We start from the raw sequence: 14,721 nt of genomic DNA on the forward strand, positions 1-14,721 counted from the left end.
CATGCCTGTACAGGATTCCCTCTCCAACCACGGGGTCACTCAGGCATCCTCTGAGGATGTGGACACGCTGAATCCTCCACACCTTCAGCATTGATGGCTTAAACAGTGGCACACCATCAGGATCACACTCTGCGTAGAATCTGCGCAGGATGCTCTCCACTCTCTCCAGCAGCTCTTTGGGGGGCGGGATCCTGGTGCGACAGTGTTCCCGGATGTGCTGCTTTGTTGGACTAGCAGGCACAATCCCACAAAAAATGTAGACCTGGGTCAGTCGCTGCAGGTCGGTCTGGTCCACAACGCTAAAAGCTGCTGAGAGGAACTTGCAAAAAGAGCTGTGCAGTGGATGGTGCTCTGACACACACTCTCTGGAGAAGCGTCGCATGCAGTGAAACAAGTCCAGCTTGATGTTCATGCCGCAGTTAAACTTGCTGCGGGAGGCACAGGTGTTGGGGAGGTGCCCAGAGGTTGCCTCAGCCATGATAGCCTCGGTGGTCTTCCAAGCGTCCCAGAGGAGGTGCTCCTGGGGCCCGGTGTTTGGCACCCTGAAGGCTGCACAGCAATCCCTGACCAGACACAAAGAAAAGTTACAGTTACAAGCATGCAGTTGATTTGCTTTATTTAGTGTCACTACACAGAAATAACTGGAAAGGCAAATGTGGCTGTTGGCTCTTACCTGTCAACCCACTGGTAGTTTGCTTTTGGAAGCCCTGCCGAAATGTAACGGCGGGACAGCCCCTCGTACATCGGCTCCAAGGATTTGTCACTCTCTGACTGCAGCATCACCCATGACAATATCATCCAATTCTCATTCATAATGGCATAGGATGACATAGTGCCTGATGCCAGCACTACCTTTCGGGCCACCTTGCGTGTGTGGTCAGCCCTTAAGGCCTGTCCAAAAGTGCCTTGCAGCAGCAGAGTGAGGGTGTCTTCCTGCCTGTGGTACTCCTGAATGAGACAGTCAACCAGGTAGTGAGCTGAAACTGTCACTCCATACCAGCCATCCACATCACCATACCCACCAAAGGGAGCAGGAGTTGCAGTTGTTCTCACTGCCCCTGTGATGGTTCGCTGTCCATAAAGGCCACCGTCTCCATCCAGGACGTTCTTGACAGTGTACATGTAAGCCAAATGCGCACGCTCGTACCGGAGATTGAGAGACTCATTCACCTGATTGGCCATGTCGTTGGAAGACTTTCCGGAGCGGCGCAGCTCATCCAACACAGTCTTACATATCGCCTTTTTGTGTGTCAGAAAAGCTGGCAAGATGTTCCTGAAGCGGCTTGGCAGCATGTCCACCCACTGCGGTTTGTCAGCAAACCAGTACCTCTTACAGGCTCTGCAACTGAGCCGAGAGGCCAGTATGTAGTACTGGCCGCTTGTGCCGATGATGACACAAGGTCGTCCAACTCCCGATGACACCACGTGAGGATTCGGACAGCCGTACAGGCACGGCAGGGTGTAGGTGCTCTTTACCCTTTCCATGATGGTGTGCTCTGGCTTCCATATAAAGAATGGATGAAGCTGGAAGTACTTTGGAGATGGCAGTTCGTACACCGAATCAATGAGCTCAGGCTGAGGTGGATGACGCCACAAGGAGAGCATGTTCATCAGGTGTCTCACTGGTCGAGAGCCTGGCCACAGTCCCAAGGCTTCCATCTCAGTCTTCATCCACATTCTCTGCTGGTGAGAGCAGTTCCATCGGCTCACATCCTGGTCGTAGCTTGGGAGTGGTGGTGCTGCTGAGGGTGCTGCAGACGGGGCAGAGACTGCTGAGGGTGCTGCAGACGGGGCAGAGACTGCTGAGGGTGCTGCAGACGGGGCAGAGACTGCTGAGGGTGCTGCAGACGGGGCAGAGACTGCTGAGGGTGCTGCAGATGCAGTACAGACTGCTGGAGTGATAGTGAGAAGTAGGGGGGAGGGAAGAAAGGGGGACAGAGACAGAGTTAAAGAGTGAAAAACATATTACAAAATAAATAATTCACACTGAACGTCTGAGAAAGTGCAGTGTGTTTCATAGACACAGAAACTTTAAAGAGTGCTACTGCTGTGTGTGTGTGTGTGTGTGTGTGTGTGTGTGTGTGTGTGTGTGTGTGTGTGTGTGTGTGTGTGTGTGTGTGCGCATGCGTGCGTGTGATCAAAGTGGTTGTAGGAGAACCAAAGACCATTGGCTGCAGAGGCTGCTCTGGGAGGACGCACCGGTCTCAAAGGTGATGTGGTCTTGCTTGCAGATAACCCCAAGGCAAGCAGCTCGGGAGGCACTGGCAATGGAACCCTCACTGGAACTGGTAGAACAAAATTAGAACACTGATGTCCGTCAAGTAGAGTTAAGTTAGCAGGTGTATGTGTGCTTATACCAACCTGGAGGTGGAGATGCAAGGGCACTAACAGGCCGGTCTGGTTTGGAGAGCGTTGCTGTTGGTTTCAGCCTCCCTAACACAGGAAAAATATGTCAGTCTTATCCCTTTTTAGCATTATCCATTAGTAAATGTGTTAATTATCACCATGTAACGCATGCAAACCCATAGAACATATGTTAGGGTGTGGTATTTTTATGTATCTACACCGCATGGGTAATCTACAGCTTCATGTATCAAACTGAATGTAATTAAAGTCCAAAATATATATAAAAAAGCTAAATATTTGCTATACCACCTATGCATATTGGAAGCGTAGTTATTTTATGCTGTAGATCATTTAAAATACCAAACCCTTAAGGTATAGCAACAAAATAACATGCAAAACAAGAACTGAACTGTACTTACCCTCAACAATGAGCTATAAATGCCTTCAATGTTAGTAGAACAATTGAACACAAGCATTAGAACAGACCAGAACGTGGCCTTACCAACAAATCAATGTAGAACAGATAATCCTGATTCATGTCAGGATCATCAGAACAGACCAGAACGTGGCCTAACCAACAAATCAATGTAGAACAGATAATCCTGATTCATGTCAGGATCATCACTAGAATGCAGTAGGAGTAAACCTTTGACCACTGGGACTCCAACAACTCCTGAACCTGAAAGTAGAGTAAGGACAGTTTAAGTTTCCAAGCATTTTCTGCTTAAACAAACGGAGTGGTGAATAAACACCTCTACTATTTGCAATTCATGGGCATTATAACAGGCCTGATGTTGGCCTAGAAAACTCATAAGGCAGTGCGGAGTAGATAAGATTGATGTCAGAATCATCCCCAGTGTGCAGTAAGATCGTTGACCACAGTAGTATAACGCCAGCATACAACCATATTGTTAGATGAACATGGCCAGAACACAAATGGGATAACAGTTTATGTTATGGTTCAGTTTTGGAAGGCAATTCATCATGTAAAAGAACCGTACCAGTCCTGAAATATTTTATTTAAAAACCTGTCTTTGCTCCTGGTGACACTCCTGGTATGGCAGCTGCTGCTGCTGCTGCTACTGGTACAGCAACTGGTTACACACAGACACAGAGAAATCAATTGGAAAGACATCAGATACAAAATGGACATAGCCATCATTACTTCTGACATTCCACCAGTGTAATAAGAGCATACTTACAGCTCTGCAGTTGTAGCTTAGCGGGTGACATGCTCAACATCGCCTTCTCCAGTTCTTCATCCTCATCCATCCCTGTGGCACAGACAAGGAATAAAGTGAATGAAAACATCAATTAATATGCCCGATTTATGACTAAAATGATCTAGAATTAAAAACATTTGTCATCAAGACATTTAAACAAAAATATGACTAAAGTGACTTACTCAGGGGTTCAGCTAGGGCTCTTGAGGCAGGCTCAGTGGGTGTGGAAGCAGAGGCGGATTGCTGCCTCTTCCGTAGGTACTGCTGCAGCTTGTACATACGTGTCCCTGGGACGCAGCTCTTCCCCATGATGAAGGCTGCGTAGCGATCAGATCTGCTGTCCCATATCTCCTTCCAGGTGCTCTTAGCCCGGGCCCCAAAGCCAACCAGCTGGTCATCTTCTGATGGGGCTGCCACAGCACCTACTCTACTGGCCTCATAGGCGAGAAGAGACTGGATATCTGAAAAACTGAGAGCAAAACTCACAAACGACAGTAGGCTGTCCTTGATATGCCCCTCGGCCTTACAGATACCTTCAGCCTCCTCCTTACGGAGATGCTTGATAAGATAACATGTGTAGCCTACATCATTCTCCAAAAGCCACCTGAAAGTCTTCCCTTTGTACTTGCCAAACTGCAGGATGTAGTCTCCTAGCACCTCCGTCCTGTCTGAGGCATCGCCCCCTCTCTGACGGACCACAGCCAGAGCATTCTGCCGCACGAGGTCCTCCCTCATAGGAGCAGACTTGTCCTGCCGACTGGGGTCATCCTTCATCCGTCTAGCTTCTTCAGACGGGTCCTGTCTGAGAAATCCGAGTGTTCCCCTGCGGAACACAACACTTACCTTCCCTGGGAAGAACAGCACTCTCTGCATCTTGACCTAAAAAAAAATATATGTTTGGGTTATTTTACTGTAAGAAGATGCATGAAAAAGATTCTTGTCAAATAAATACTGATATTGTAGGTATTTCTCACATCATAATAAATAGCCTCACTCAAAAAGAATCCGCATTTAAAAAATCGTACTGCAGTACATCTTCTCTGAACTTCAGTCAAATAGTTCAGAGGGCAGAGAAAACAATAGTTCCTCACACCTCTTTGATCCTTATCTACTCGGCGTGCACGTGCACGTGTCTGTGAAATCAACAGGGGGGTGGGAGGGTCTTTGCAGTAGCAGGAGTTGAAAGCACAGTGTGTGTGTGTGTGTGTGTGTGTACGCACGCGCGTGCATGTGTCTTTGAAATCAACAGGGGGGTGGGAGGGTCTTTGCAGCAGTAGGAGTTGAAAGCACTGTGTGTGTGTGTGTGTGTGTGTGTGTGTGTGTGTGTGTGTGTGTGTGTGTGTGTGTGTGTGTGTGTGTGTGTGTATGTGTGTGTACACGCGCGTGCACGTGTCTTCGAAATCTGTGTGTGTGTGTGTGTGTGTGTGTGTGTGTGTGTGTGTGTGTGTGTGTGTGTGTGTGTGTGTGTGTGTGTGTGTGTGGTTAAAATTCGTATGAATTCGTCAGACAGACAGTAGCCCATCCAAGCCTATAAATAACCTGCCACAAGGCCCACAACAACTAATTATGTTATATATACACATGCTGAGTATTGGTTATTTACCGTCACACCATTCACATACAAGTAAAACACGATCATTTTAATTCATGATGGACCTATAGGACATAAACGTTAGCGTCAGTCTACCAGTAGAACGATGCTGAGGTAAAAAATACCTGACGTGACGTCACCGCTAACTTACGCGGTTAACAGGACTTTGGAATAAACCGACTGACACCGACGTTAACATTATAAAATGAAATCTAAACACTTGAATATATAAAACGATCATGTTATTTCACTCTTCAATACGTTATTTTACCACAAGCTATCAAAACACCAGCGTTACGTTACGCCAGCGTCATTCAATAATACTAGGGATGCGATGCTAACGTTGGCGATATATCAATTTATGTATGTATTGTCAGATACGGACTGACAAGTTAATGTATTGCAATGATATGAAAACTGTACATATGAACGTGTAAAACCATCGTTTTTATTAATTATATAGTGCGCAGTTTAACTACAATCCCTATTTGTATCGCTTGGCAACCAAGCGGTGCTAGCCTAGCCAAACGATGGCACAAAATATAGTGTTAGAAGGGCGCTGACTGAATAAAAGCACGTAAAACCATATAAATTGGCACATTACCCCAAAAATATCGATATCTTCATTCATTAATTGATATGTAATTAGACCAAACATGTCTGAGAGGGAAAAGCCGGTCGGCTCACTCATCAATCCAACGAATTAGCAGCGATCAAAAATATTACTATTGGCAAGCTTACTGCTATTAAAAACAACTAACGATATGGTGGTACATTTAATATTGTTGCTGTAAATGTATTCTAAAAAACATATCTTACCTTAGATCGATAAATACTGAATAAAATCCGAGTAGCGAGTCGCTTGACCTGTCGTCTCCACCGTCTCCTCAGAATAAACTTTTTTCAAAGTTGCGCGGCTCTAAAAAAAAATCGACTGCTCAACAGCGCCAAAATATCCACCGGTGGCTAAAGTTATATTACATCCGTACTGTTAAGACTACCATAGAGAATGAATGGGAAAAGTTAAGAAAGTTAGTCTTAGCCATCCACGGCTCCCGCGCGGGAGGTCCCCAGTTCGAAACTGGGTGGAAACAATGTCTTGTTTAAGGCTGTGGTCTGTCTTGAGACATCAATCACATTAAGCCCACTTGACAAGATATATCCAGTTACAAACAGTCCAAGACACTGTCATGTCTGTTTCCATAGTGTAGTGGTTATCACGTTCGCCTAACACGCGAAAGGTCCCCAGTTCGAAACTGGGTGGAAACAATGTCTTGTTTAAGGCTGTGGTCTGTCTTCAGACCAAGTTTTACATAAAGCCCACTTCACAAGGTATCTCCACTTCCAAACGGAGCAAGGTCCAGTGTTGTCTGTTTCCATAGTGTAGCCGTTATCACGTTCGCCTCACACGCGAAAGGTCCCCAGTTCGAAACTGGGTGGAAACAATGTCTTGTTTAAGGCTGTGGTCTGTCTTGAGACACCAATCATATTAAGCCCACTTTACAAGAGCTCTCCAGTTCCAAATGGAGCAAGATAAGTATTGTATGTTTCCACAGTGTAGTGGTTATCACGTTCGCTTTACACGCGAAAGGTCCCCAGTTCGAAACTGGGTGGAAACAATGTCTTGTTTAAGGCTGTGGTCTGTCTTCAGACCAAGTGTCGCATAAAGCCCACTTCAAAAGGTATCACCACTTCCAAACGGAGCAAGGTCCAGTGTTGTCTGTTTCCATAGTGTAGTGGTTATCACGTTCGCCTCACACGCGAAAGGTCCCCAGTTCGAAACTGGGTGGAAACAATGTCTTGTTTAAGGCTGTGGTCTGTCTTGAGACACCAATCATATTAAGCCCACTTTACAAGATATATCCAGTTTCAAACAGTCCAAGAAGCTGTCATGTCTGTTTCCATAGTGTAGTGGTTATCACGTTCGCCTAACACGCGAAAGGTCCCCAGTTCGAAACTGGGTGGAAACAATGTCTTGTTTAAGGCTGTGGTCTGTCTTCAGACCAAGTCTCACATAAAGCCCACTTTACAAGATATATCCAGTTCCAAACAGTCCAAGAAGCTGTCATGTCTGTTTCCATAGTGTAGTGGTTATCACGTTCTTCTAACACGCGAAAGGTCCCCAGTTCGAAACTGGGTGGAAACCATGTCTTGTTTAAGGCTGTGGTCTGTCTTCAGACCAAGTCTCATATAAAGCCCACTTTACAAGGTATCTCCACTTCCAAACGGAGCAAGGTCCAGTGTTGTCTGTTTCCATAGTGTAGTGGTTATCACGTTCGCCTCACACGCGAAAGGTCCCCAGTTCGAAACTGGGTGGAAACCATGTCTTGTTTAAGGCTGTGGTCTGTCTTCAGACCAAGTCTCATATAAAGCCCACTTTACAAGGTATCTCCACTTCCCAACGGAGCAAGGTCCAGTGTTGTCTGTTTCCATAGTGTAGTGGTTATCACGTTCGCCTCACACGCGAAAGGTCCCCAGTTCGAAACTGGGTGGAAAGAAATCTCTTGTTTAAGGCTGTGGTCTGTCTTCAGACCAAGTTTCACATAAAGCCCACTTTACAAGGTATGTCCACTTCCAAACGGAGCAAGGTCCAGTGTTGTCTGTTTCCATAGTGTAGTGGTTATCACGTTCGCCTCACACGCGAAAGGTCTCCAGTTCGAAACTGGGTGGAAACAATCTCTTGTTTAAGGCTGTGGTCTGTCTTGAGACAACAATCACATTAAGCCCACTTTACAAGATATATCCAGTTCCAAACAGTCCAAGAACCTGTCATGTCTGTTTCCATAGTGTAGTGGTTATCACGTTCTTCTAACACGCGAAAGGTCCCCAGTTCGAAACTGGGTGGAAACAATGTCTTGTTTAAGGCTGTGGTCTGTCTTCAGACCAAGTCTCATATAAAGCCCACTTTACAAGGTATCTCCACTTCCAAACGGAGCAAGGTCCAGTGTTGTCTGTTTCCATAGTGTAGTGGTTATCACGTTCGCCTCACACGCGAAAGGTCCCCAGTTCGAAACTGGGTGGAAACAATGTCTTGTTTAAGGCTGTGGTCTGTCTTCAGACCAAGTTTCACATAAAGCCCACTTCACAAGGTATCTCCACTTCCAAACGGAGCAAGGTCCAGTGTTGTCTGTTTCTATAGTGTAGTGGTTATCACGTTCGCCTCACACGCGAAAGGTCCCCAGTTCGAAACTGGGTGGAAACAATGTCTTGTTTAAGGCTGTGGTCTGTCTTGAGACATCAATCACATTAAGCCCACTTTACAAGATATATCCAGTTCCAAACAGTCCAAGATGCTGTCATGTCTGTTTCCATAGTGTAGTGGTTATCACGTTCGCCTAACACGCGAAAGGTCCCCAGTTCGAAACTGGGTGGAAAAAAATCTCTTGTTTAAGGCTGTGGTCTGTCTTCAGACCAAGTTTCACATAAATCCCACTTTACAAGGTATCTCCACTTCCAAACGGAGCAAGGTTCAGTGTTGTCTGTTTCCATAGTGTAGTGGTTATCACGTTCGCCTCACAAAAGAAACCTCCCCAGTTCGAAACCGGGTGGAAACAATCTCTTGTTTAAGGCTGTGGTCTGTCTTGAGACACCAATCATATTAAGCCCACTTTACAAGAGCTCTCGAGTTACAAATGGAGCAAGATAAGTATTGTATGTTTCCATAGTGTAGTGGTTATCACGTTCGCCTCACAAGCGAAACCTCCCCAGTTCGAAACCGGGTGGAAACAATCTCTTGTTTAAGGCTGTGGTCTGTCTTGAGACAACAATAACATTAAAACCACTTTACAAGATATATCCAGTTCCAAACAGTCCAAGAAGCTGTCATGTCTGTTTCCATAGTGTAGTGGTTTTCACGTTCGCCTAACACGCGAAAGGTCCCCAGTTCGAAACTGGGTGGAAACAATGTCTTGTTTAAGGCTGTGGTCTGTCTTCAGACCAAGTCTCACATAAAGCCCACTTTACAAGATATATCCAGTTCCAAACAGTACAAGAGGTTGTCATGTCTGTTTCCATAGTGTAGTGGTTATCACGTTCTTCTAACACGCGAAAGGTCCCCAGTTCGAAACTGGGTGGAAACAATGTCTTGTTTAAGGCTGTGGTCTGTCTTCAGACCAAGTCTCACATAAAGCCCACTTCACAAGGTATCTCCACTTCCAAACGGAGCAAGGTCCAGTGTTGTCTGTTTCCATAGTGTAGTGGTTATCACGTTCGCCTCACACGCGAAAGGTCCCCAGTTCGAAACTGGGTGGAAACAATGTCTTGTTTAAGGCTGTGGTCTGTCTTGAGATATCAATCACATTAAGCCCACTTTACAAGATATATCCAGTTCCAAACAGTCCAAGACACTGTCATGTCTGTTTCCATAGTGTAGTGGTTATCACGTTCGCCTAACACGCGAAAGGTCCCCAGTTCGAAACTGGGTGGAAACAATGTCTTGTTTAAGGCTGTGGTCTGTCTTCAGACCAAGTCTCACATAAAGCCCACTTTACAAGGTATCTCCACTTCCAAACGGAGCAAGGTCCAGTGTTGTCTGTTTCCATAGTGTAGTGGTTATCACGTTCGCCTCACACGCGAAAGGTCCCCAGTTCGAAACTGGGTGGAAACAATGTCTTGTTTAAGGCTGTGGTCTGTCTTGAGACACCAATCATATTAAGCCCACTTTACAAGAGCTCTCCAGTTCCAAATGGAGCAAGATAAGTATTGTATGTTTCCATAGTGTAGTGGTTATCACGTTCACTTTACACGCGAAAGGTCCCCAGTTCGAAACTGGGTGGAAACAATGTCTTGTTTAAGGCTGTGGTCTGTCTTGAGACAACAATAACATTAAGCCCACTTTACAAGATATATCCAGTTCCAAACAGTCCAAGAAGCTGTCATGTCTGTTTCCATAGTGTAGTGGTTATCACGTTCGCCTCACACGCGAAAGGTCCCCAGTTCGAAACTGGGTGGAAACAATGTCTTGTTTAAGGCTGTGGTCTGTCTTCAGACCAAGTTTCACATAAAGCCCACTTCACAAGGTATCTCCACTTCCAAACGGAGCAAGGTCCAGTGTTGTCTGTTTCCATAGTGTAGTGGTTATCACGTTCGCCTCACACTCGAAAGGTCCCCAGTTCGAAACTGGGTGGAAACAATGTCTTGTTTAAGGCTGTGGTCTGTCTTGAGACATCAATCACATTAAGCCCACTTTACAAGATATATCCAGTTCCAAACAGTCCAAGATGCTGTCATGTCTGTTTCCATAGTGTAGTGGTTATCACGTTCGCCTAACACGCGAAAGGTCCCCAGTTCGAAACTGGGTGGAAACAATGTCTTGTTTAAGGCTGTGGTCTGTCTTCAGACCAAGTCTCACATAAAGCCCACTTTACAAGGTATCTCCACTTCCAAACGGAGCAAGGTCCAGTGTTGTCTGTTTCCATAGTGTAGTGGTTATCACGTTCGCCTCACACGCGAAAGGTCCCCTGTTCGAAACTGGGTGGAAACAATGTCTTGTTTAAGGCTGTGGTCTGTCTTCAGACCAAGTCTCACATAAAGCCCACTTTACAAGATATATCCAGTTCCAAACAGTCCAAGAAGCTGTCATGTCTGTTTCCATTGTGTAGTGGTTATCACGTTCTTCTATCACGCGAAAGGTCCCCAGTTCGAAACTGGGTGGAAACAATGTCTTGTTTAAGGCTGTGGTCTGTCTTCAGACCAAGTCTCACATAAAGCCCACTTTACAAGGTATCTCCACTTCCAAACGGAGCAAGGTCCAGTGTTGTCTGTTTCCATAGTGTAGTGGTTATCAAGTTCGCCTCACACGCGAAAGGTCCCCAGTTCGAAACTGGGTGGAAAGAAATCTCTTGTTTAAGGCTGTGGTCTGTCTTCAGACCAAGTTTCACATAAAGCCCACTTTACAAGGTATCTCCACTTCCAAACGGAGCAAGGTTCAGTGTTGTCTGTTTCCATAGTGTAGTGGTTATCACGTTCGCCTAACACGCGAAAGGTCCCCAGTTCGAAACTGGGTGGAAACAATGTCTTGTTTAAGGCTGTGGTCTGTCTTCAGACCAAGTCTCACATAAAGCCCACTTTACAAGGTATCTCCACTTCCAAACGGAGCAAGGTCCAGTGTTGTCTGTTTCCATAGTGTAGTGGTTATCACGTTCGCCTCACACGCGAAAGGTCCCCAGTTCGAAACTGGGTGGAAACAATGTCTTGTTTAAGGCTGTGGTCTGTCTTCAGACCAAGTTTCACATAAAGCCCACTTCACAAGGTATCTCCACTTCCAAACGGAGCAAGGTCCAGTGATGTCTGTTTCCTTAGTGTAGTGGTTATCACGTTCGCCTCACACGCGAAAGGTCCCCAGTTCGAAACTGGGTGGAAACAATGTCTTGTTTAAGGCTGTGGTCTGTCTTGAGACATCAATCACATTAAGCCCACTTTACAAGATATATCCAGTTCCAAACAGTCCAAGATGCTGTCATGTCTGTTTCCATAGTGTAGTGGTTATCACGTTCGCCTCACAAGCGAAACCTCCCCAGTTCGAAACCGGGTGGAAACAATCTCTTGTTTAAGGCTGTGGTCTGTCTTGAGACACCAATCCTATTAAGCCCACTTTACAAGAGCTCTCCAGTTACAAATGGAGCAAGATAAGTATTGTATGTTTCCATAGTGTAGTGGTTATCATGTTCGCTTTACACGCGAAAGGTCCCCAGTTCGAAACTGGGTGGAAACAGTGTCTTGTTTAAGGCTGTGGTCTGTCTTGAGACAACAATAACATTAAAATCACTTTACAAGATATATCCAGTTCTAAACAGTCCAAGAAGCTGTCATGTCTGTTTCCATAGTGTAGTGGTTATCACGTTCGCCTAACACGCGAAAGGTCCCCAGTTCGAAACTGGGTGGAAACAATGTCTTGTTTAAGGCTGTGGTCTTTCTTCAGACCAAGTCTCACATAAAGCCCACTTTACAAGGTATCTCCACTTCGAAACGGAGCAAGGTCCAGTGTTGTCTGTTTCCATAGTGTAGTGGTTATCACGTTCGCCTCACACGCGAAAGGTCTCCAGTTCGAAACTGGGTGGAAACAATCTCTTGTTTAAGGCTGTGGTCTGTCTTGAGACAACAATCACATTAAGCCCACTTTACAAGATATATCCAGTTCCAAACAGTCCAAGAAGCTGTCATGTCTGTTTCCATAGTGTAGTGGTTATCACGTTCGCCTAACACGCGAAAGGTCCCCAGTTCGAAACTGGGTGGAAACAATGTCTTGTTTAAGGCTGAGGTCTGTCTTCAGACCAAGTTTTACATAAAGCCCACTTCACAAGGTATCTCCACTTCCAAACGGAGCAAGGTCCAGTGTTGTCTGTTTCCATAGTGTAGCCGTTATCACGTTCGCCTCACACGCGAAAGGTCCCCAGTTCGAAACTGGGTGGAAACAATGTCTTGTTTAAGGCTGTGGTCTGTCTTGAGACACCAATCATATTAAGCCCACTTTACAAGAGCTCTCCAGTTCCAAATGGAGCAAGATAAGTATTGTATGTTTCCACAGTGTAGTGGTTATCACGTTCGCTTTACACGCGAAAGGTCCCCAGTTCGAAACTGGGTGGAAACAATGTCTTGTTTAAGGCTGTGGTCTGTCTTCAGACCAAGTGTCGCATAAAGCCCACTTCACAAGGTATCTCCACTTCCAAACGGAGCAAGGTCCAGTGTTGTCTGTTTCCATAGTGTAGTGGTTATCACGTTCGCCTCACACGCGAAAGGTCCCCAGTTCGAAACTGGGTGGAAACAATGTCTTGTTTAAGGCTGTGGTCTGTCTTGAGACACCAATCATATTAAGCCCACTTTACAAGATATATCCAGTTTCAAACAGTCCAAGAAGCTGTCATGTCTGTTTCCATAGTGTAGTGGTTATCACGTTCGCCTAACACGCGAAAGGTCCCCAGTTCGAAACTGGGTGGAAACAATGTCTTGTTTAAGGCTGTGGTCTGTCTTCAGACCAAGTCTCACATAAAGCCCACTTTACAAGATATATCCAGTTCCAAACAGTCCAAGAAGCTGTCATGTCTGTTTCCATAGTGTAGTGGTTATCACGTTCTTCTAACACGCGAAAGGTCCCCAGTTCGAAACTGGGTGGAAACCATGTCTTGTTTAAGGCTGTGGTCTGTCTTCAGACCAAGTCTCATATAAAGCCCACTTTACAAGGTATCTCCACTTCCAAACGGAGCAAGGTCCAGTGTTGTCTGTTTCCATAGTGTAGTGGTTATCACGTTCGCCTCACACGCGAAAGGTCCCCAGTTCGAAACTGGGTGGAAACAATGTCTTGTTTAAGGCTGTGGTCTGTCTTCAGACCAAGTTTCACATAAAGCCCACTTTACAAGGTATCTCCACTTCCAAACGGAGCAAGGTTCAGTGTTGTCTGTTTCCATAGTGTAGTGGTTATCAAGTTCGCCTCACACGCGAAAGGTCCCCAGTTCGAAACTGGGTGGAAAGAAATCTCTTGTTTAAGGCTGTGGTCTGTCTTCAGACCAAGTTTCACATAAAGCCCACTTCACAAGGTATCTCCACTTCCAAACGGAGCAAGGTCCAGTGTTGTCTGTTTCCATAGTGTAGTGGTTATCACGTTCGCCTCACACGCGAAAGGTCCCCAGTTCGAAACTGGGTGGAAAGAAATCTCTTGTTTAAGGCTGTGGTCTGTCTTCAGACCAAGTTTCGCATAAAGCCCACTTTACAAGGTATCTCCACTTCCAAACGGAGCAAGGTTCAGTGTTGTCTGTTTCCATAGTGTAGTGGTTATCACGTTCGCCTAACACGCGAAAGGTCCCCAGTTCGAAACTGGGTGGAAAAAATGTCTTGTGTAAGGCTGTGGTCTGTCTTCAGACCAAGTCTCACATAAAGCCCACTTTACAAGGTATCTCCACTTCCAAACGGAGCAAGATCCAGTGTTGTCTGTTTCCATAGTGTAGTGGTTATCACGTTCGCCTCACACGCGAAAGGTCCCCAGTTCGAAACTGGGTGGAAACAATGTCTTGTTTAACCTGTTACTGCAGTGGGATATTTCGCCTTAATTTGGAACGATTTGTACTTACACATAATAACACTCAATATCTGAAGTTGTACACAAGATACAAAGATCATTCATATCTTAAATTGAAGAAGACAAATGGGCCAAGACATGCATTCACCTCCTGACTTTTATTTTCATCATTAAGTATCAATTTCAAAGCATCATATACAGAACAAAATGTAAAAAATGTAAAAAACGCCTTTCATTTTTATGTTTGACAGTGTGTGGATGGTTTCAAGGAAAAAAAAAACTGTCATGTCCTATATTTCCTGATTCAACATGTTCCTGAGAAACAAAGTACAAATTTTGGAGCAGATATCTAAAAATGTCCAGGTGTTGCACAGCAATATCTAAATGGTGCATTCAGGCGTCTCCAAGTGTCCAAAACCTCTCCAAGCTCTCCAAATGCATAAAAAATGTTCTCATTGTATATCATTGTTTTTTTTCGTTGTACAGACATATATAACTCCATTTTAGACTAATATTATAATTTCTTTTGAGATTGGATTGTGTCACTGTTG

At 45.3% G+C, this 14,721-nt stretch overlaps 1 protein-coding gene across 1 annotated transcript; it reads right to left on the bottom strand.

Annotated features, from left to right (window-relative positions):
* Positions 1–2,869: 2,869 nt before the first annotated feature.
* LOC308372950 (uncharacterized protein) lies at positions 2,870–3,978 on the bottom strand. Its single transcript, XM_080848312.1, has 4 exons — positions 3,752–3,978; positions 3,549–3,620; positions 3,375–3,440; positions 2,870–3,025 (listed from the first exon to the last, which is right to left on the bottom strand). The coding sequence occupies exons 1-4, from the start codon at positions 3,876–3,878 to the stop codon at positions 2,895–2,897; spliced, it is 396 nt and encodes a 131-aa protein (XP_080704438.1). The 5' UTR covers positions 3,879–3,978; the 3' UTR covers positions 2,870–2,894.
* Between the last annotated feature and the right edge of the window lie 10,743 nt (positions 3,979–14,721).

This window comes from Sprattus sprattus (assembly GCF_963457725.1).
Source record: "Sprattus sprattus genome assembly, chromosome: 12".
Taxonomy (NCBI): domain Eukaryota; kingdom Metazoa; phylum Chordata; class Actinopteri; order Clupeiformes; family Clupeidae; genus Sprattus; species Sprattus sprattus.